Source organism: Branchiostoma lanceolatum, chromosome 10 (assembly GCF_035083965.1).
Source record: "Branchiostoma lanceolatum isolate klBraLanc5 chromosome 10, klBraLanc5.hap2, whole genome shotgun sequence".
In the NCBI taxonomy this organism is placed as follows: Eukaryota; Metazoa; Chordata; class Leptocardii; order Amphioxiformes; family Branchiostomatidae; genus Branchiostoma; species Branchiostoma lanceolatum.
This window is the reverse complement of record NC_089731.1, coordinates 14,255,108-14,277,169: the sequence shown is the minus strand read 5'-3', so window position 1 is coordinate 14,277,169 and position 22,062 is coordinate 14,255,108. Positions and strand designations below refer to the sequence as shown.

The window sequence follows — 22,062 nt, the reverse complement described above, 5'->3', positions numbered from 1 at the left end:
GCACAGAGAAGGCTGTTTCTGTACCACGCTTTTGCTTTCAAGTGACTTACAAGGCAATTAGATACTTCATTTGAATCGAATCTGCACAGGAACTGTGAGTCCTTACTGCTAATAGCGCTGCTTGTCATTAACATGAATGAAAGAGACGGAAAACGGTTTTCTTTTGAGAATATCGCTGAATGTTGTACAGAATAGGTGATGTAGCTTTCAAGTGTACAAGTCACCGCTGTTAGCCCATTAGAAAGCATGTCATGGTTGTAGAGTTCGTTGAAAGGCGCGTGTGCTGTCATTTAGCCTATTCGTATTTAGCATCATGTATTGGCGTGGAGCTTTCTTTTCGACAAACCGTCGAGGACACAACTGTACAAAACTCACCTCTTTATCTTTATCATCACAGTTATCCAGATTACTGTGCGTTCACTTCTATGTTTTGTTGTTCATTGGTATGTGCCCGCTCAGAGTTCTATACGACAACATGTCGTATTTTGATCTCTCTCTTGCAAGTTCCGGTCCCTTTATTTTCCGGATACGGATACTGCCATACTAGTCTGCTCCAGTATTTTTGTCCTCATAACTTGAAAATTTCCGCATCTTCTCTGTGGTAGTCTGATGAAGCCTTCCCCGAAAGTGGAACTTTCTTTTTGCGGCCTGTTACTCCAATCACATCCTATGTTGCGCGGTCTTTTTTTTTCAAATTTTGTTTACCTTGCATGTAAGACCAACCTTCATTATCACATTAACAATACTGATAGTACCAGTAAATCGATGCAACTGGTAGTTTAGAGTGCAATTTCAATAAAAAAAGGAACGTTTTCAAAGTGAACGTTTTGTTTTGCAGCAATAAGGTTATCAGCACCAAGGACAGGACCACGAGTTACTTGTTTAAGAATTTCTTAGCGATTTGGAGATGTTTGAAACAGCCGGGAAGGTCCTTAGAATCTTTGAAGTGCCCAATTATTGAGATGAACTAGACCGACATCTTACCAACTGCCAAATAGGTATTGAAAGCCTAAAAATAACTTCAGAAGTACATCCTGGCAACGTACAAGTAAAGTTGTTTTTCTGTCGATAAGGCGAGTCTTGTGTATATGTAGCAGAATGAATTAACGGTAGTTTCTTCACTAGTTTTTCTTGCTGGGCATTAACCATTCAAAGGTTATATCAAAGACTGCAAACTCGCTTCACTAGCACGTGGTGAAAATTCCCTTAAAAGGGTAAAGGTAGTCCCATAGACTTTTTGAGGCCGTAGCTATTTAGGACAGTGGGCTGTTATCCACTGTGTCTACGGCATGATATCAAAAGGAGGGGCACATCCGGCATCCCTCTCCTTCAACCGCCTTTTACCTCCCCAGCCAAAGTCAGGTACTCATGTTTGCACCTGGGTCGAGTGAGGAAAGTCGTTTAGACACAACGTCTTGTCAGGAGCGCCATGTTTCGCGTTTCGTCTTCCAAATGGAGTCAAACTTACTGATATCAATCTATCACCAATTCGAAAGATGGGTACCGCCTTCAGAAAATTTATGAAAATGTCATTATTGACCGTAACAAGGGTATCATATTTGCAGTTGCCATTCGTGTCTCGCAATCGCATATACGTACCAATGTCTTCTCTCTCAGTCTCAGTATTTTTAACATATAGTCATTGCCCTAAATTTACTTACACCAAAGCCTATTACATCTTCCTTTTAGAATTTGAAGCTTGGGTCTGTATAAAATGAGGTACGAAGTCGGGAGATACATTGCAAAATTGGACACCTTACTACGGCAAGGTCTCTTTTTACCGTAACGGTAACAATTTACTTTTCATTAAGGCCTATTACATCTTTATTTTATAATTCTTTGCTTGGGTCTGTATAAAATGAGGTACGAAGTCGGGAGATACGTTGCAAAATTGGACCCCTTACTACAACGAGTTGTCTTTTCGGTAACAATTTACTTCCCATAAGGGTGTATTACATCTTTATTTTAGAATTCTTAGCTTGGGTCTGTATAAAATGAGGTACGAAGTCGGGAAAAATGTTGCAAAAATGGACACCTTACTACGACGAGGTCTCTTTTTACCGTAACGGTAACAATTTACTTTTCATAAGGGCCAATTACATCCTTATTTTAGAATTCTTAGCTTGGTTTCGTAGAATGTGGTACATAGTCGGGAGATACGTTGCAAAGATGAAGACCTCACTACGACGGGATCTCTTTTTACAGTTGTATTTCTGCTTTTTGAAGTACCGACAAAATAGGACTCTCTTGACAAAATTAACGTCCGTGTGATGTTGATAGAAATGTTTGTTTGTTTGAACCTTTGTTTATTCATGGCGAGCTCAAATCTGGCTGCTGGTCGCTGATTGGCCTGGCCTCCCGTACGGTGTATTTATATACACAAAGACCACAGGAGACAGTTCTTCCTTTACAATTACTTCACAATGCGTTTTTATGTGACAAGTTACATATCGAATTCCCACTGCGTTCATCATCACGGGATCTATGCTAAATCAAATTGGCTCTGATTTTTTCGTAATGGCATATTTTTTTCATAAAATGAACTGAATAAGGATAGCAAAAACATTAGTCGTACGCTCTTTGTACTCGTTGTTTTCAGCCTAGCAGTAGCGTGCTCAATCTGTCATTCTTCAACCAGGTGCAAGCAAAGAAAATTGGTTTTATAAAAGAACGATTGCACGCAAAAGAAGATCATCATGATTTTTTTGTGTCATCGGCCTGGCTTTAAGAAAGGAGACGGATTGAATTTCCTGGAAACTGCTTATATAGTTAGGCCTTCAAGTACCAGACTTATCTACCTAGGATTGATGTATTCAATATTGGTATTTTTCGTAGAGTGGAACTATCGTAGAGTGGAACTCGTTGCCACCACCAAGTAGGGGCATCGTCAATAGATAACTTAAAACAACACTTCAAACTATGTGCAAAGGTTAGATTTGACAGGTCGTTCAGTGTGATATAACCGCGTGCCTACAAAGCCGATGTGTTACGTCGAAGGGCGGTTACATACCGGCTATACAGATACAGAAGCTGGTGTGTTACGTCGAAGCGCGGTTATACCGGCTATACAGATACAGAAGCTGGTGTGTTGCGTCAAAGACGCTTATAACGGCTATACAGATACAGAAGCTGGTGTGTTACGTCGAAGGACGGTTATAACGGCTATACAGATACGGAAGCTGGTGTGATACGTCAAAGGGCGGTTATAACGGCTATACAGATAGAGATACAGAAGCTGGTGTGATACGTCAAAGGGCGGGTATACCGGCTACACAGATACAGAAGCTGGTGTGTTACGTCGAAGGGCGGTTTTACCGGCTATACAGATAGAGATACAGAAGCTGGTGTGTTACGCCGAATGGCGGTTATACCGGCTATACAGATACAGATACAGAAGCTGGTGTGTTACGTCGAAGGGCGCTTATAACGGCTATACAGATACAGAAGCTGGTGTGTTACGTGGAAGGGCGGTTATACCGGCTATACAGAAGCTGGTGTGTTACGTCGAAGGGCAGTTATACCGGCAGTAAGGATACAGATACGGAAACATGCGGCGTTGTGTTTATGGTGGAGACGTCCCAAATTACAGTATGTTAAAGATCAAAGGCTTCCATCGACAAAACGTGAGGGCTATTCTTGTTGTGGAAAACGTAAGATACAGACGTGATTTGTATCTCTGTATTATGGGTGGGATCTTAACCGCCTTTTATGTCCGTGGTTCTAGTTCTAACTTTTCAAACACCACTAGCCAATTGCACGCTTAGGTTTGAAATAACGCCGGAACATTTTTGGCTGGAATCGAATCTTTACAGTTCTCTTTTTACATTTCATACGTTCACGTTCATTTTGCTCATACCTACGATAGTCGTTGGTTATGTCGTAGTCCTGTTGAAAATATCGGGAACAAAAAATCGTAGGTTGTATGGAAAAAGTGGCTTTGCGTTACAAAAGCATTGACTCCTAGCGCGACTCTTCCCCTACCCCGTCCACTAGTCGAAGTGGGGTACTTTCTAGGAAGGTACTCCACTATTCCCATAGACTACCTTCCAGGAAGGTTCTAACTATTTCCATAGACTACCTTCTAGGAAGGTTCTAGCTATTTCCATTGACTACCTTCTAGGAAGGTACTAACTATTTCCATAGACTACCTTCCAGGAAGGTTCTAACTATTTCCATAGACTACCTTCCAGGAAGGTTCTAACTATTTCCATAGACTACCTTCCGGGAAGGTTCTAACTATTTTCATAGACTACCTTCCAGGAAGGTTCTAACTATTTCGACAGAGAATTGTTAAGGTAGTCTCGTGGTTAGGGTTGTTGACTTATTGTGCCATTGGGAAAGGCATCTAACACCTATGCCTCCACTCGACTTTGATAAAAATGAGTATTTAACATTGGCTTCTGATTTTAAACCTTTACCAATCTTTTTCAGCCGTTTCAAACTTGTAAACGATTTATACACCCCAGTGCATTGTTTAAAAGTTGAGAGTTACGCCCCCTCCCACTAGACTTGCGACACGCTGGCGGCGTCACTGCGTCCTAAACTGGATTTGTGTTACCCTTGACTTTATAATGGGAATATCATTCAAAACGTTCAAGTATGACCCAAAAGACAACAAAACACATAAAGCTTAAAGAGATTCGTTTTTCGTCGATGAAATTCGTTGAGAGCTTTGTCAATTCGATCGGCCGCAGCGACGCCGCCACTGTGCCACAGGTCCAGTGAGAGGGGGGCTTTACGACCAGGTCGGGGTAATAACCAATACAGCAGGGCAAAGACATCCAGTTGGAATCACAGTAACTTTGGAAACTACGTTGACGGCTCATGTAGTTTTCAGACTGGAGTCAAGATCGTCGTAACTTAATTCTAACTTTCTGCTTTAACGAAAACCCCGTCACAAAGATTTCTGCGTTTAATTCTGAAACATTTCGAGTATGTTCCCCCTTCTAGTTTTGAAAATGAAAAGCTGTACAGTTATTATATAAGATATTCAAGATATGTATCCTCTGATACTTCTGTTTGTTGTCATCTATACCAGTTACCCGGGGTGAATTGTATGATTCCGTACGACCACGCTCTAACTACCTTGTCAACAAACACGTTTTGCACATCCCTTGCTAAAGGGTTTGGTCTTAACGAAGACTTAAGAAGACCTATCATGTTAATGGCATCTTCCTATCATTTTATGTTTGTTTACAAGGTTGCTATGGTGATGACGTCAAGTCAAGATGAGCAGCGCTCGTCGAGTCTTATTTCTAACTTTCTGGAAACCTCCTGCTATAAAAATTTCGGCGTTTTGTAATGAAGCATTTTGGAGGATGTTTACCGTCTATAATTGTGAAACTGACAAGAGACTCAGTTACTATGTAAGATATTCATGATATTTCTGTTTGTTGCCATATATTCCAGTTACCCGGTGTCTTAAGATGGCCTACGACACCCTAACAACCTTGTAAACAAACACGTTTGCACAGACCTATCTGAAGGAATTGGTCTTTACGAAGCCCTTAGGAAGACCTATCATATCCATAACATCTTCTGAAAGTTTATTGTTTGTTTACATGGTTTGTATGGTGATGGCTAATTCGTGACGTTTCCGCGTTTCTCCGTGACGTGTGATATGACTGTTGACATTCCTTGATCCGGATTAAAGGGGTTACAGTGACGTTTTATGCCGTCAAGAAATGTCAAATGTCATGAATAATATTTTGATTCCATCTCTTCTACATCTGGATTACAATCTGAGAATACAGGCTGTCCATATGACCTTTTTGTTTATATACATGTAGAATCATTTGTTTATTTTGGACACAAATCAAAATATTTTGTATCTAATGTCTAAGTCCTTGTGTGGGGGTTATGGTAGATGGGACTAGACCAGTGTCAGTATGTGTCAGCACCTATCCACAGTACTTTGCCGGTCTTGGTGAAAGGCAATGAAACTAAACTAAACATCCTCATTTTTGTCTTCTACGTGACCACGTTTGTCCAAGAAGGCTGTAAGGTTTGGACCATCGCACACCGGGGCATGCCCCTACTCCTTTTCGAAAGGTGTGGTGGGTTATTTAACGTGCTTGGGGTGTGGCTCTCCCCAAAACACGGGACCTCCATTTAACGTCCTATCCGAGGGACGTCCCTAACCTAGGCTAGGTACTCTGAGTGAAGTGAGGAAATTCGTGTTAAGTGCCTTTCCCAAGGACACACTATCCGTGACACGACCGGGTTTGAACCCGGGACCTCTGGGCCAAACACGGTGCCGTTACGCCACGCGACGCCACAATTTGGGTAGGCACTTGGCACCACTTTGCTGGCTTTTGACTCTAATTAAAATAGCTTCCGCTTGGATTTTCTTCGGATAGGAGGTCCCGTGTTTGAGAACAACCAGTATTCACACTGCGCTGTCATTGGTCATCCGAAATAACCTAATTAACTAACCCTATATAAGGCATACGCGCCTTATCACTGTGGCCTTTTCATTCGGAGACATCCGCAACACCAGAGAGCGCGGTTGGGGCCGACCCATCAGTATGGGTATAGGAGGGGTGATTAGAACGGGATTAAAAAAATAGCTCTGAAGTTTCCCACCCAAAGGATAGAACCCACCCACCCTGATAGACAAGAACTGCCCATCTGCGGGGACTCGGCTCTCTCCGCGCGACTTCGGCACTGTCCCATAACTTATATACAGGATGATCCGATGATTGCGCAGTGTGAATAGTAAACTACTTAAGCACGTCAAATAATCCACCACGCTTATCGAAAAAAGTAGGAGTTCTTCCAGATGTGCACAGGCCAAAGCCCTACCCGTTCTGGCCTATTCTAACGCTATCTCGCAATAATTGAACGTGGAACTTCTAGCCAGCTGATGGCTAGCTGGTCAGCCTTATTTGCATATCTACCACCACTCAACCGAGACGGGGGCCGACACCGACTTCCGGGCACCTTTGACCCGTTGCCGACGTCACACTTCCTTTCGGATCACGTGACATAGGCCTCGGGTCATTTCAACTTGAGATGGTTCAGAGTACTGGTAGTCTGTGTAACGCAAACTCCGCTGTCCTGGGCTGTAATGACCCTTTTTGGGGCGGACGCCAGATGTTGGGCCGGCCGCTAAAGAGCGATTCAATCGGGCTAGAGTTCTGGTTGTAAGCGCTTTACTGTGTGTGTGATATTAGTCAAACAATGAGACCCAGGTTCGATCCCGGGTGTGCCCGGGGACATGTCCGGACTTGCGCTCCGACATTGTGCCCTTGGGAAAGGCACTTAACACGTATTTCCCAAAGTTTCCAACGACAGTTGTCTTCAACTGGCGGACGAGAGCAGGGGACCTTGAGCGTAACCAAGTCATCCGGCAGCTCGCTGCAAGCATCCTAACCAGAACCAGCACGTCTCCCTCGCTGGAGAAGACGGATGCCCAAAGTGTGTGGGTCTCAGATTCGCAACCTGTCATCCACCTTAAACAAATCCATGTGAATGATACCGTGTCGACCCTCCTCACTTAGGTGCAGGGACTGACACGGTCATCATACTCGATTTACGACTGATTGCCATACAAAAATACAAAATATCAGTTTGAATGAACATCCTCCACATGTTTCTGTCCCTCCACAGCAATGCGGTAACGGCTGGACGTCCATGAAGGGCCGGGTGATCTTCTGGTACTACCTGAACCCGCAGGGCGTGCCGGTTCCCGAGGGCTATCTGCACTTCAAGTTGTACGGGCAGCAGTGCAAGAGGTGTAAGAACGGCCGCTTCGAGATGGCCATGTGGTACCCGGAGGAGGTCGTCAAGGTAAGACGTCAGCTTGGAACTTCTCCCCTTGTTTTCTTGTTTGTTTATTTTCATTTCACCAGGGGAATCATGTCGCCAGCTGGCGATTTTCAATGAGCCCTGGGGGGAAACCCCAAACAAAGTTGTTAACATAAAATTCAAACAAGATTGCAGGAAATAACAAAACATTCTGCGAACTTCGTTTCGTTTCAAGGCATCCTCATTTGAGGTGAAGCACAATGCTTTTTCAAGTAGCTAGTAGTAGTGCAATGCGGCTTTGCTACGACTCGCGTTTTGGGCCAAGCACACCGGGTCACCCCTACTCTTCTCGATAAGTGTGTTGGGTTCTTTTACGTGCAGAGGTTTGACGCTTGAGGCTTATGCCTGACTCCCTCATACACGGGGCCGCCGGCTTTACGTCAGCATCTGAAATGACGAATGCAATCCCTTACAATATGTCCGAGCTGGAGTCGACCCCTAGGATCAAACTCGGGCCCTAGGATCCACGGAATTTGATCCAGATGGCGAAGCAGCGGGGTTGCGTTACCGCTTGCGCCACGGGGACATGTTGGACTACAAATTGATGTACCGGTTAAGCCCCCCCCCCCCCTCACTGGACCCGCGGCACGCTGGCGGCGTCGCTGCGGCCGATTGAATTGACAAAACACTCAACGAATTTCATCTACAAAAAACGACTCTTTTTAAGCTTTCGTTGTCTTTTTGGTCATACTTGTACGTTTTTAATTACACTTCCATTATAAAGTCAAGGGTAACACAAATCCAGTTTAGGACGCAGCGACGCCGCCGGCGTGCCGCGGGTTCAGTGAGAGGAGGGCTTTACGGTTTAATTCGTCGTAGGTCGTCGTACGATTTTGATGTCGCCAGCTAGTACGATTTTCAAGCAGACTGTGACAGAACCAACCACCGACAATTTTGTTCGACATATTCACAAGAGTGCCCTCAGTTTACGAATATACGGATGTGACCAGCTGTGTTTTTAGATTTTTCAGTTCAAACATTTTCATACCTCTCTCCATGCGTGTGTTCTCCCGTCTACATCTGCTTGGAGATTACGCCCGTATCAGTGGATAACGTTGTGTCAAGCAAAGCTAGCGCTACCATTCAACAAAGAAATATTTCGTCAGTTTAATCAGCTTACTATGATAAACGGCTTACTTTTGGGAAGCGACCTGAAGCACATGTGACTCCAGAACTGAGTCAGCGGTTTCTAGAAGCCTATATCGCCCCCCGTCCCTGTTGAGTGACGGTCGGTAATCGCGCGCTTACATCAGGGGTCTTAATCCAACACTGAACCGAGAAGGGAGGCACTATATCAAACTGTGTCAAAGTTAAGTTTGCTACAAGGTAAGACGATAAAGTTAATATTTCAAGAGGACGACGTCGGTGACCTGTAGTAGACCATTTGTACCGCGTTTCATTTCATATAGGACAGTGAAAGTGTCAAAGGCGTATGGCTGTGCTACTGGAAAGGTTTGAGAACTGCGTTCCTGAATATACGTGTTCAGGTCATATCCATCCTCACAACGATGACAGGGTCCCCGTGAATATGGCCCAATTTATACAGAGTTTTTTCAGATATCTAAAAATCCGCCGACATCTGAGCCTTAGATATCTGGACGCATTTATACACACGACAGGAAGTACCGCAGGACTCACGCAGCGCGCTGATTGCACTCGTGACCCTATTTAACCTTTTGCGCGCGTTTCAAAATGGCGGGAGAACCGCCTGTGTTTTTCGTCATGATGAATATGGTATTCTTTCTTTATCTAACTCGCGTGTGGCTAAACATGAGGCAGCAAGCAAGGGTTGAGCGTAAGAGGCGTTTGAGGTACCGGGGAAGACGACAGCGACCGGTCAGAATCAACGCTGCGTTCCTACTCGCCGCCCTTGTCGTGGTGGAGGGGGGAGGGCCAATCCACCGAATGATCAGGCATCACGAAAGAAGTCCGTCGTCCGTTTGGGAACAAATGGTCCTTGATGCTAAGAAGTTTTCCCGCTTTATCGCCCGCCAAATATGCAAACTAGCGTGAACCCCGACCTCCAGATGTCTACTACGCGACACATTCTGTTTAGACGTCCGGCTGGAGCGGTCGGGGACTCCCGCTGAGTTGTCGGGCGAATGCTTCAGAGTGGTCGGCTGAAATTTTCCCGACATCTATAAAAAACCTCATTAAGACCATAAAATTCCTGTTTAGACACAGAAAAAAGCTGTCGCCTGGCAGATATCTGCAGTCCAGATATCTAGACAAGCTGTGTGTAAATTGGCCCTATGTCCAGTACATATCGCGTCGAAGCGGGATTTGAGCATTAAACCCCCTTCTCACTGGACCCGCGGCACGCTGGCGGCGTCGCTGCGTCCTTAACTGGATTTGTGTTACCTTTGACTTTATAATGGGAATATCATTCAAAACGTACAAGCATGACCAAAAAGACAACAAAAGCTTAAAAAGAGTCGTTTTTTGTCGATGAAATTCGTTGAGTGCTATGTCAATTCGATCGGCCGCAGCGACACCGCCAGTGTGCCGCTGGTCCAGTGAGAGGGGGGCTTTAGGTATATCGTCTTGGGTAGACATCCCGTTAGTGTCTACGTTTGATTTCTTGATTAGAATTCATTTGCAACTGACTGTTGACTTAATTGTGTTTGCGGAAAGCGTTAACGTTACGGGTAGGTCCTTATAGTTGACAGGGGTCAAATTTTCTACAGTATGGACACCTCAATCGTTTTGATGCATGCGCTAGCGACGATGTTACAACATTCAACGTCGACCCAACCCAAGTGCCACATTCACAGTCATGTCTGTGACAATGTTAACAATTACCCGAGCCTGGCGTGGTGGTATACTACAGTTTTTACAATACTGCCCTGGAGGATTGGACGTTTGCTAACTTAGCATGTCACTTTTCCTCCTGTTTGTCAAAGGGTTGGTCAATGATAAACGAAATGGCAAGGAAAAAAAGCAAAATTCTGTCTTTCCCCTTGTTATGTTAATTTCTCTTACGTCTTTGTTGATAAGAACGAGCGATAACATCGTAGTCAACCATGACCCTGTGCGCAGCCCGTATTTCACATCGCCAGCTTATCTCTGGAAGCGCCATCTAGCGTCAGGCGTGTTATCTGCAGGGACAAAGATGTGCGATTCTGGCTGGTGGATCCGATGGCCTTGAACTGAACGCGTTCATGCAATTTATTCTCGGAATTCCTCCCACTCTTCAAGACCTTCTCAACCGGGAATCAACACCAGATTATCAGTACACAATATTGGCAATCCCCTGAACGACGGTTCATGTCTTATACAAATGTAGACATCACTTTGTGTTGAAAGTATTGCAAAGAGACTACAGAATGCGGCGTGGTCTCTAGTTAGAGATTCCGAGTTCAGAAAATGATTGACGCAAGCTAGAAGACCTATTCTTCATGACATCACAACCGTTTCTTTTTCTTTCTCAGTTGTAGCCTCTTAAATCACGAACAATTGTTACCAATTTCACTTTTTTTAGCTGCACTTCTCCTTTTCCTTTTTTTAATGAATTCTCCATGCTTTGTCATCTTTTTTCTATTCTTTTTTTTCGAGAGTTTTTTTTTTGGGGGGGGGGGTTTGTTTCACTTTATTCCTGTCTTATTAAAACCTTTTTTATTTCATTTCTTTGCGACTGTTCTCGGGTCTCTAGCGTTTGCTTTAATCTATGACAGTACAGTCCTCCTTTAAGCAAACCATCCATTCAGTCATTGTAATATTTGGTTTTTAGAACATGCACACCTTTGCAGTACCAAGTCAACTAAGTTCAAAACCAACAGTAGGTGTATTGGACGTGTAGGTGGAAAGACAGCCCTGGGTACTGAGGTAGTAAACCCACGTGTCTACTGCTAGAACTTCTGACTTGACCCGATCTAAGGACACGCGTAACAAATTACTATCTACTGTCATGGATAGGAAGGTTCTCATGCAGAACATTGCCATCTGTGATGAACCTTTACCACCGGAAAAAGATTAACATCGTTTTTCCAAACTTCCAAGCCCCTGCAATGACGTGATCACGTTTCGTAATCTTGTTGCCCTTGTTTTCTTGGCGGGTCAATCTCCGGATCAAGACCGGAGCGTCTTTGCCTCTCCTTATGGGGAAGTCTGATGACTTGACAGGATGCGTACTTTTCGACCAGGGGCTAAAAAACACATTGAAGAATCCCCGACAATTGAAGCTGTGTTGGGCAAAATCATCTGTCGGGGGAGCTCTTGACGTCACAAGTGCGTCACACGACCATCTCTGGCGTGCGGAAGTGCGTGAGTGCCTTGGGTCTGACGTCATAGACGGGGCATCTCCAAGGATTTCTTCACGGCGATGCAGCAATGGGATCTTGATACCATTTCTTAGGTGATGACAATTATCGACTGTATAAAGCCGGACCTTTCCAGGACGACAACAGCTCTTGATCTGTCCTTATTAGGAAAGAACCATGGAAACTGAATCAACCGACTGACGCAAAAAGTCGTCTGATAATTCTGACGGGTGCGGTCCCGAGCGGAAGCGGAAATTACCGTCCACGGGAGCTACGGCCCCTGGGGAGATCCCGTCTCGTGTTATACACTAAAAATTGCTCAACGTCATAGCGTTAGACGTCAATGTTTTAATCTAAGGAAGGAAAGAAAGAAACGACCTGGAACGTTGGACCAATGAGGCAAGCTGAAACAGAAAGAGTCCGAGTCGTAGCCCTTTTATGGTATTCCGACGGGACCCGCTGGTTTCCGTTCATGTCAAATACCCGGTGTTTTCTGGGATGGAAAATGACCTGATATGATGTATACAATATAACAATCCAGTAGACTGGCATATTATGTTTACGCCTGGTCCTATCGTACAAGTGACATATACATCAACTCGTGAATACGTGGAATTTGACTATCGTGCCCTGAGTTATAGAAAGAATGAAGGAAAAAAGAAACCAGAAGGAAAATCTTCCTCTGTAGTTCGTATACTTTTTTCTTTAGCAAGGGCGCCTTCGCTTTACTACAAACTGTAACTTGAAATGGTTTTTTTATTGGAGTTATTGTATCAAATTTCTTAGTGTGAAGCCATTCTTCCTTACGTGAAACAAGTTGGACAGACGACAACCATTGTCTGCTCTTTAGAAGAAGATCAAGGAATATAAGACGCGGTGTTTCTTTTTCAAGATAAACATGACCAACCCCAACGTGTCATGTCAATTTAACAACGGTTATGAGCTTTTCTATGTACTTGACAAGGTGTTCCTTTGACCCGTTTCTACGAAGGACCAAACGTACAAAAGCTAGGGGCTGTGCTCGGCACAGGGACTGTGTTGGTAGCAGTACTACTCCGAAAACGCTTTAGCACGCATGGATTCCTTTAGAGCTGGATGTCGTCTTGTAACATACCTATGGAAAAGTCACGTTTCGAAGAAGTCATTCAGATCAAATAAATACTAAAATCATCACTCGTACCGTTGGGAAAAAATACGACAACGCTGATACTCGTATTCGACCAGTTTCGACTTAAACCGTCTTTTTCAAGAGTGGAAATATCAAGGCTATAATGAAGACAAGAAATACTCGTCGTAACCGACTCTACCTTTAATATTTATCTAAATGCTTATAAGATCATCGCTGCGACACGCCCACTCAAGCATGGTTGCCGCAGCGTCACCTGGCGATAATGGTAGAAAGTGTAACTAAAATCTAAAGAATTTGGCATCTGAATACCAGACTAACTGTTTGCCTGTGTCAATAACTTGTACAATGGGTACCCGGGTTGCAATAGAAACTCATTTTGCCAGTTGGATACGGTCTTTGCAACCGTTAGATCTGCTTGGAGAATAACGTTAGTAATAGTATATAGACATGACAGTCCAGGTCTTGGAGGAGACTACTAATTTACGGGAAGGCATTGTTGTTGGTCTGTCTGTCTGTCTGTCTTTCTGTCTGTGTGTTTGCAGGCTAGTAGTAATGGACAACCTCGAGTTAACCGTACACACATCTTCAGAAATGAAGGACACTGTATCTGTATCCTTATAGCCGGTATAACCGCCCTTCGGCGTAATACAACAGCTTCGCAGGCACGCGGCGCGACAGCAGCTGGTTATATAACACTGAACGTAACGGCCTGTAGCCGCATTCATGTGTAGTCCTCACTGTGTGTTTGCAGTTGTATATTTTCCATCTTCTAGTTATCTATAAGATGTCCTATTGTTTTCCGCCTTTCCCAGGTGCTAGGAAACGTGTACAACCGCGTGGGGCAGACGTACTACGGCTTCTACCAGCCTCCCCTCAGACAGGACCGCCGGCCGGGTAAGCCTCGCACCCAGCACAACGCCGAACTGTGCCAGGCCTGCAAGGACGGCGAGTGCACCAATGCACACTAGAGCGGCGGCGCCCCGGAGGCGTCTGCCACAAGAGGCTATCCATGTGTAGCCATACGTTTTATACACACTGTGATCGATCAATCACGAGGGTAGATGAAATCTAATTAAGATGGACTATAATATCATTGGTTGATTCCAATGCCAAACCGACCAATAGAATTACAGATTAGAAAACTACTCCGGCTTTACTAGCTGTCCCTTATACTAGATGTTTGAGCTGGGCTCTCTTCGCTTGTAGTCCCTTGACGGGCTTTTATCTCGACTCAGCTGAAATTTACTGGTGGCAAAGGTTTGAGATGGGGATAGTTAAGGCTGAAATGCAATTCTAGAATGATATAAGATGGACGCATCCCATATTGACTTTCTTCACTGCCCTTCTCACCAATCTCAAGCCAATTCGACGTAAGCTGTACCATTTCATATCCACGTATGGCTGGCTGGCCCGAATTCTATTCATTTCACCAAATCACCGAACTCATTATAGTAGACCTCGTTTACTTGCTATCATCCTATTGGATATCAACTATTGGCTACTATCCCATTGGTTGTCAGCTATGAGCAACAATTGGCTAGCAGTTGATTGGATGTCAGCTCGAGGTGACAGCCAATGACTATCATCATTTGGGTGTCAGCTAGGAGCTATCATCCTACTTGTTTCCAGCTATTGGCTATCACCTCATTGGTTGCCCGCTCTTGATAAGCATCCCATTGGTTGTCTCCTATTGGCTGTCACCTTCTTGGACATCACTTGACCTTTTCAGCTATTGGCTATCGTTCTAGCTCACATACAAAGCATCAACGGCCAAATCTTGAATTTTTGAGACATTTGGGTGACTTGAGTTTTAACTAGGAAGATTCGCTTTGTCTTTGAGAATTCACGAAAACAACCATCTAGTCGTCTCATGACCTATATATCCGCGTAGTGTGATTCTGGTTGGTCGGTAAGGCACTGTGTGTGTGTATATATCTATCTATATCTATAAGCTGAGGGAGGGGCATCATCACAATACTCCCTCTGTCCTCATGAAAATGCCACTCGTGCCGTAGCCACGACTCCACCGTGTTTCTTAGCCTCACAGTTGAACTTTAATTTTTTGGCGAAGCTTCAGGGGCGAGCCTAATGGTGTATATTATTGAACTTGATTTTTGGTAAATTTTCTGCAGAAAAAAAAAGCCTGAAGAATGTCTGTTTGTCTATATCTATTTGTTTGGACTTGACCACTCGCATATTTTTGCGAATACGTGATGACATAAAATCCTTGAAATTGATGCAGCGCATGCGCAAAAAATGACACGCACGCGTAACTGGTTGAGTCCAAACGAATAGAGACAAGTGACAATGTCTTGAAGAATTAAGTGAAGGAAAATGGTTGGCAAAGCCAAAATTTGGCTGTTGGGACTAAACAAGCTTCTCAATTGATGAATGCTTATGTTTCTAAGTTTTAAAGCTTACACAAATTTTGTAACGTAGGGTGATTTGAGCATCGGGGCTTTGGGCGTAGTTCTAACACTCGTAAAGCAATGTTAATGGTATAAGCTTGTGCTGGAGGGAATGGGAAATATGTAAAGGTTTTCATGGTCTGCTTTATCATTTTAAATGACATGTAAAAGAAAATATTGTGTGTAGTATTTACAGTATTTACAAATTAGGTCATGTTGATTTGATTATGTGGATGACATCGGCGTGCGCATCAATTTTCGTCCATTGCAAAAAAAGAAGCAGAAAAACGTTTTTAACCCATACTATAAATCATTCCAAGCAGCTGCAAAATGAGCAAATATATACCGTTAACTGAAAACAAAAATCGAAAAACGGATACTAATGTCGTGGAATGTGAAAGTCAATTCCAAGGTCAAAGAAGATGTAAAAGAACAAAAATTAAGAATATATTGTTCTGTATACCACACTCTGTGTGTTTAGTATTTTTTTCAACCTTCCTGACCATAATGAATGCAACTTTTTTTGGTCAAAGTTTTGATTCTTTTTCGCACGCTCGCATCAGTTTTGGATTTCCCAGAAGATGTTATCGATATAATGAAATCAACATGGCCTTGCGTACAATCAAGAGGTATTGTTCTTAGTATGCATAGGTTGATATCATGAACTACTTAATTTGTTTGTTTGTTTGTTTGTTTGTTGTACTTCTACAAAATGTGTACTGTTGAATTTTAAGACAGCTGGGGTGAAAGTGCTATTTGTGGCGCCAGAAAGGTACCACGTAACATGTGCAAACAGTGAAAGTGGAAAAAGTGACAATTAATTTCAGAAGGCGTCACTTTTCGTAGGTTTCAACCGCAGTAAGGACTGAGATTTCTGTCCTTTTTTCCTTATCAAAGCTTATCTCCATTTCTCCCATGTAATTATCTAAAATCGTTAAAGAGCTGAACTTATTATTGATAAATTGAACATGGGGGAGGGGTGGGGGGTTCCACCCATCCATTTTGATCGTTGCCAACTCATATAAAGAAAGGAGAAATTGAGTTCGTCAACGTCTGTACCTCCCCTTGCCATTTTTGTGCCAACATCATCATTCCGTTACTATGCAGCAACATTTCCTTTTAAAAGAGAAAAGATGTAGTGAATGGGACCACAACACCACAGAGTTAGGAGACGCGAACTTTGGATCGAGATCTTGAAAAGAACTCCGATTAGAGATCTTATTCAGCATACAGTACAGTATGTTACCACAACGTTGCCAAAACAGATCAAGGCCAAACTAAAAAAAAAAATGATGCTGATTTATTTTTCTACTGCAATGTACCATAAGATGTAGACCTGTTACCAGTACCGGAAAGAAACATTTCTTCATTTTGTGAAGGCGGGAAGAATTGGACAGGTTTTGTGACAACTACAGAGGATTGACGTGGATGGAATTTTTTCCCCAGAAGTTTTTCACTTAAGTTATTGGCGAGACTTGTGCTCAAGTTGAGGTGTGTACATAGTTTCACTTCAGAGAAATTGTCCAAAGGAATACTTGTAACAAGGACGAGGATAAACTAGCGTTTTAGCATGGCGCAAGGGGCGAGGCCGTTTGTGATGTCATGCTTTGCGCGGACATTTTGTTTTCTTTGAGAAGATACTTCAAATTTTTCCCTTCTTCGTACACACTTCAGTTCTTTCCAAATTTATTAGTAAGTAACATTGAAAACTTAAATCACTGTTGCAACTCTCCCCAAACATTTACCGACACAGTTGTTCTACCTATTAAAGATCACAAAAATACCGTTAATAGTCATTTTCATCTCTTTTTAAAAGCATGACGTCACATAAAGTCTCGTTCCCAAGCCAAATCGTGTCTGTACATAAAGGTGGTAATACCACAGGAAAAAGTAACAGATCAAGGTATTACCCCGAAGATGTAACTTATTTCTTTCTTGTACATTTATGGCCAAGACAGGAGAAAACTGGCTAAGACCTTAGACAACGAAAGGATCGGAAATAAATCGTGATCTTAAAATTGTAGACGCTAGAGAAAAGAGATTGGAGGGAAGGCTCCGAAGATTGGGTTAGTTTCAGAGGTTTTTTATATGAAAGACAACAGAGAGCTTTCTTACTTTTTCACCGGAAGAGAGGGAAGATTCCACAGAGAATGTCATTTTGATACGGAAAGAATAAACTTAAGTAGCCACCACAAAATGCCTTAAAACCTTGAACTTGATTCTAGTGAAAATGGCGTAATATCCGGGGATGACGTCATTTCCGTCTGGGACTACAGCAGTTGTAATCGAATAGTTGTGAGAGGTCATCCCAATGTGTAACTGTGAACTTTGGTGCTGATAGCTGCCTATAGTGTCATCGTCTATATGTGGTTAAGAACGTACTTGTGGACCAAATGCTTGTGACTTTTTTTCCTGACGTAAAATATTTGAACTGTGTAATAAAACTTCGGCAAGTGCCCATGTAACGCAGCTGACGTCGCAATTTAGCGCAGTCTGAAATGTTTAATAAGAAATCGCCGATGTTGTTGTACCTGTGAGGTTAAAAGTGTTGCTTATGATCGAGCTATGATCATTTGTGGTTGTCCTAAAAAAATTCGATCGATGTCGGAGAATCTAGCTGCACCAACAAGCAATACAAACCTCTTGCTACGTCATCTGTGTGCATGGACTCGATTGGACATTGCCATGGTAACGTCAACGGCCAAATTGTCGTTTGCCATATACCTTGTATTGTTGGCGCATGTCGCATAGACCAAGACTGCCAATATCTGTGAACCGTAGGCAATGTCACCAATATTTCTTGAAGTATATTGTATGGTATTTACTTGTTATATCTTGTTGCATATGCCTGTAACGTAATGCTGCATTCCGATAATTGTCTAACAACATTTGTATTTGCTTCTCAATGGCATTAGTAAAGTATGCTTTTGCTGTACGATTCGTTTGCGTTTGTTTGTTTATTCTTGTGTACGTGTCACAGAGAGATTGAGATGACTGTTGAAATGAAGTTGGATGAATGTGTACCATGCTCTAGAGTTAGAGTTACGGTTAGGGTTAGGGTAATACTTTAAAATTACTAAGTCCAACGGATGTTTTGCACTTAGAGTGCTCCTGCCCCCCCCCCCAAAAGTGTCGTGCTCCGGTCAAGCAAGTCAAGTAACTGACCTCTCACGTATTTGGCAAGCTCAGAAATTTCGCTTGACACCGGGGCCAAGTTTGTACCCGGGCTGCGTTGTAACCGGAGACTGACAGGATGCGAAGGTTCTTCGGCAGGCTGTCAGGAAGTGAACGTTGGCAAATGGCCAAAGGTCATGAACCCGAGGATGACATGTACCAGAGAGTAGAGTATGTAATGTGTGAAATGGACATGGTTGCGTCATATTTCGAACTTAAAAAAACTGTTTTCCTTCCCCACCTTGTAATGTAACTACTGCATTCTAAGCTCCCTTAGTAATAAAAGACCTCAGAACGTAAGCGCTCGCAAGAATAATGTCTGTAAGAACAAACATACAAGACGTTGACCTTTTAGCAGCCTAAATTTCTCAAGTAGTGTGCTCTTATAGCCTTGACATTGAAGTACCAGGACAGATAGTGATATTTTGATGACAGCAGACGTTTTCAGATATTTATCACTTTAATGTCCTCCCTATGACAATGACTTAAGAGTAAATGCAACGATGCGCGTCGAATGGAGCTTTCCATAAAAGGTCAATGCTTTCTAAAGTACTTTGAAAATGTCATTTGTGTAGTAAATAATGTTACGTCATTCCATCCATTGCGATCGTTGTTGGAAGAAAGCCAATTCACCCCCCTCTCTTTCCTTCCCTTTCCTTTCCCTTGCCTCCATTGCCTTCCCTTCCCTTTTCTTCTTTCCCTTCCCTTTTCTTTTCCTCCCCTCCATTGCCTTCCCTTCCCTCTCCCTTCCCTTACCTTCCTTTCCTTTCCTTTCCTTCCCTTTCCTTTCCTTTCCTTTCCTTTCCTTTCCTTCCCATCCCTTCCTTCCCCTTTCCCCTTAATGAATTCCCCTTCCCCTCCCCTTCACTCTCCTCCCCTCTCCTTGCCTTCCCCTCCCTCTCCCTTCCCTTCCCCTCTCCTCTCCTCTCCTTCCCTTCCCTCTCCTTCCCTCTCCCTTCCCTTCTCTTCCCTTTCCTTCTCTTCCCTTCCATTCCTTTCCCTTCCCTTCCCTTTCCTTCTCTTCTCCACTCCTCCCCTTTCCTCTCCTTCCCTTCCCTCTCCTCTCTCTTCCCCTCTCCTCTCCTCTCCTCCCCTTCCCTCTCCTTCCCTCTCCGCTCCTCTCCTCCCCTTCCCTCTCCCTTTCCTCTCCCTTTCCTCTCCCTTTCCTCTCCTTCCCCTTCCCTTCCCCTCCCCTCTCCTCTCCTCTCCTCTCCTCCCCTTCCCTCTCCTCTCCTCTTCTCCCCTTCCCTCTCCTCTCCTCCCCTTCCCTCTCCTCTCCTCTCCTCTCCTCCCCTCTCCTCTCCTCTCCTCTCCTCCCCTTCCCTCTCCTCTCCTCTTCTCCCCTTCCCTCTCCTCTCCTCCCCTTCCCTCTCCTCTCCTCTCCTCCCCTTCCCTCTCCTCTCCTCTTCTCCCCTTCCCTTTCCTCTTCTCCCCTTCCCTCTCCTCTCCTCTTCTCCCCTTCCCTCTCCTCTCCTCCCCTTCCCTCTCCTCTCCTCTCCTCTCCTCCACTCTCCTCTCCTCTCCTCCCCTTCCCTTTCCTCTCCCTTTCCTTCCCTTCCCTTCCCTTCCCCTTTCCTTCCCTTCCCTTCCCCTCTCCTCTCCTCTCCTCTCCACTCCTCTTCTCCCCTTCCCTCTCCTCTCCTCTTCTCCCCTTCCCTCTCCTCTCCTCCCCTTCCCTCTCCTCTCCTCTCCTCCACTCTCCTCCCCTTCCCTTCCCTTCCCTTCCCTTCCTTTCCTTTCCCTTCCCCACCCTACCCTTCCCTCTCCTTCCCTTCCATTCCCTTCCCTTCCGTTCCCTTCCCTTCCCCACCCTACCCTTCCCTCTCCTTCCCTTCCCTTCCATTCCATTCACTTCCATTCCCTTTCCTTCCCTTTCCTTTCCTTCCCCTTCCCTCTCCTTCCCTTCCCTTCCATTCCATTCACGTCCATTCCCTTCCCTTCCCTTCCTCTCCTTTCCTTTCCTTTCCTTTCCTTTCCTTTCCTTTCCTTTCCTTTCCTTCCCCTTCCCTCTCCTTCCCTTCCCTTCCATTCCATTCACGTCCATTCCCTTCCCTTCCCTTCCTCTCCTTTCCTTTCCCTTCCCTTCCATTCCATTCACGTCCATTCCCTTCCCTTCCCTTCCTCTCCTTTCCTTTCCTTTCCTTTCCTTTCCTTTCCTTTCCTTTCCTTTCCTTTCCTTCCCTTCCCTTCCTTTTCCTTTCCTTTCCTTTCCTTTCCTTCCCCTTCCCCTTCCCGTCCACCCCCTTCGCTTCCTCCTTCCTTCCTCCAGCAACCTCTGACTATCCGGAACCGCAAAGTTACTTTCACCAGTTTCCTCCCCACATCTCATCCCGTGAGTACGATGTGATTTGCCGGTGTTTTGAACCGGTAATTCAATCAGAGCAAACAAAGAGCCAGCGGAAATCACGCTTTAAGGTACAGTTACGCTCGTGCGTCAATACGTCCATTTCTGCCTTTTTATTCACGAATGATCAAGTTTAAAGCAGATCAACCATCATGTAGAAGAGCGCTCTAGAAGTCGCCGTACAGTAGAAAGCTTGTGATAACAATCGCCGAAATCACAGGTATTAGAGTTTTCATGGATAGGGATATTGATTTTTGCTGGAACAAGTGCGATTTATATATGAAATTACATGTGATGGGTTTTAGAACACATATGCCCGGCTTATCTACCTTCGCCACTTTGTGCATGTGAAGCCGCTGACGTCAGAATGACGCACTTTACAATTAAAGGTCTCGCCACAGGGACGGTTCACTACTGCTTGTAAGGGGTGTGTGTCTGTGCGATGTTGAAGTTGAAGTTATTGGGTCTAGTATGACCATTTTTAGCTACCTTTCCGTGAGATTTCCATTATTTGTGTAGATTACAGAAATTTAAGAGTGAGGAAAATCTTATGAACGGTGATCCCACGACAACTGGGTTTCACTTACTGCAAAAGAAAACACTTCAACCGAACTATTAACCCATAATGAACGTGGCATTTAAATACCTTTGAATAAAACACTTAGAGAACTTGAAATCGCGAGTGTTGTATGCCTGCGTATTGTGCGGCACCCCCAATACTGACACGAATGGTTTGTCCCTTGTCCTGGCGGTACCATGCTGGTATTTATAAATACCTGCCATGACGCAAGACATGACGTCTTTGCCGTCCGCCGGCGGGGCTTGTTTACCCGCCTTCCCGGGGTGACACCTCTGCGTGGGCGGATACTAAATTTTCCACCAGCTGGGAAACACTGGATATAGAAAACTGCCGCGTTCTGAGCGCGTGTGATGTAGCCT

The 22,062-nt window shown here is 44.2% G+C and overlaps 2 protein-coding genes across 3 annotated transcripts in view; one reads left to right on the top strand and one right to left on the bottom strand.

Moving 5' to 3' along the window:
- Window positions 1-14,689, top strand: part of LOC136443169 (receptor-transporting protein 4-like) — a 50,840-nt gene extending 36,151 nt beyond the window's left edge. Inside the window, exons 3-4 of one of the 2 annotated variants that reach the window (XM_066440304.1) lie at window positions 7,612-7,791; window positions 14,010-14,689. In XM_066440304.1, coding sequence (XP_066296401.1) covers window positions 7,612-7,791; window positions 14,010-14,165 — 336 coding nt within the window. In that variant the 3' untranslated portion in view covers window positions 14,166-14,689. The remainder of the gene's footprint in view (window positions 1-7,611; window positions 7,792-14,009) is intronic. The other variant, XM_066440305.1, reaches the window with a different exon arrangement.
- A 4,928-nt stretch (window positions 14,690-19,617) lies between these two features.
- Window positions 19,618-21,108, bottom strand: LOC136442988 (uncharacterized). Its single transcript, XM_066440032.1, has one exon. It carries the CDS (start codon window positions 21,106-21,108, stop codon window positions 19,618-19,620), a length of 1,491 nt encoding a protein of 496 aa, XP_066296129.1.
- Between the last annotated feature and the right edge of the window lie 954 nt (window positions 21,109-22,062).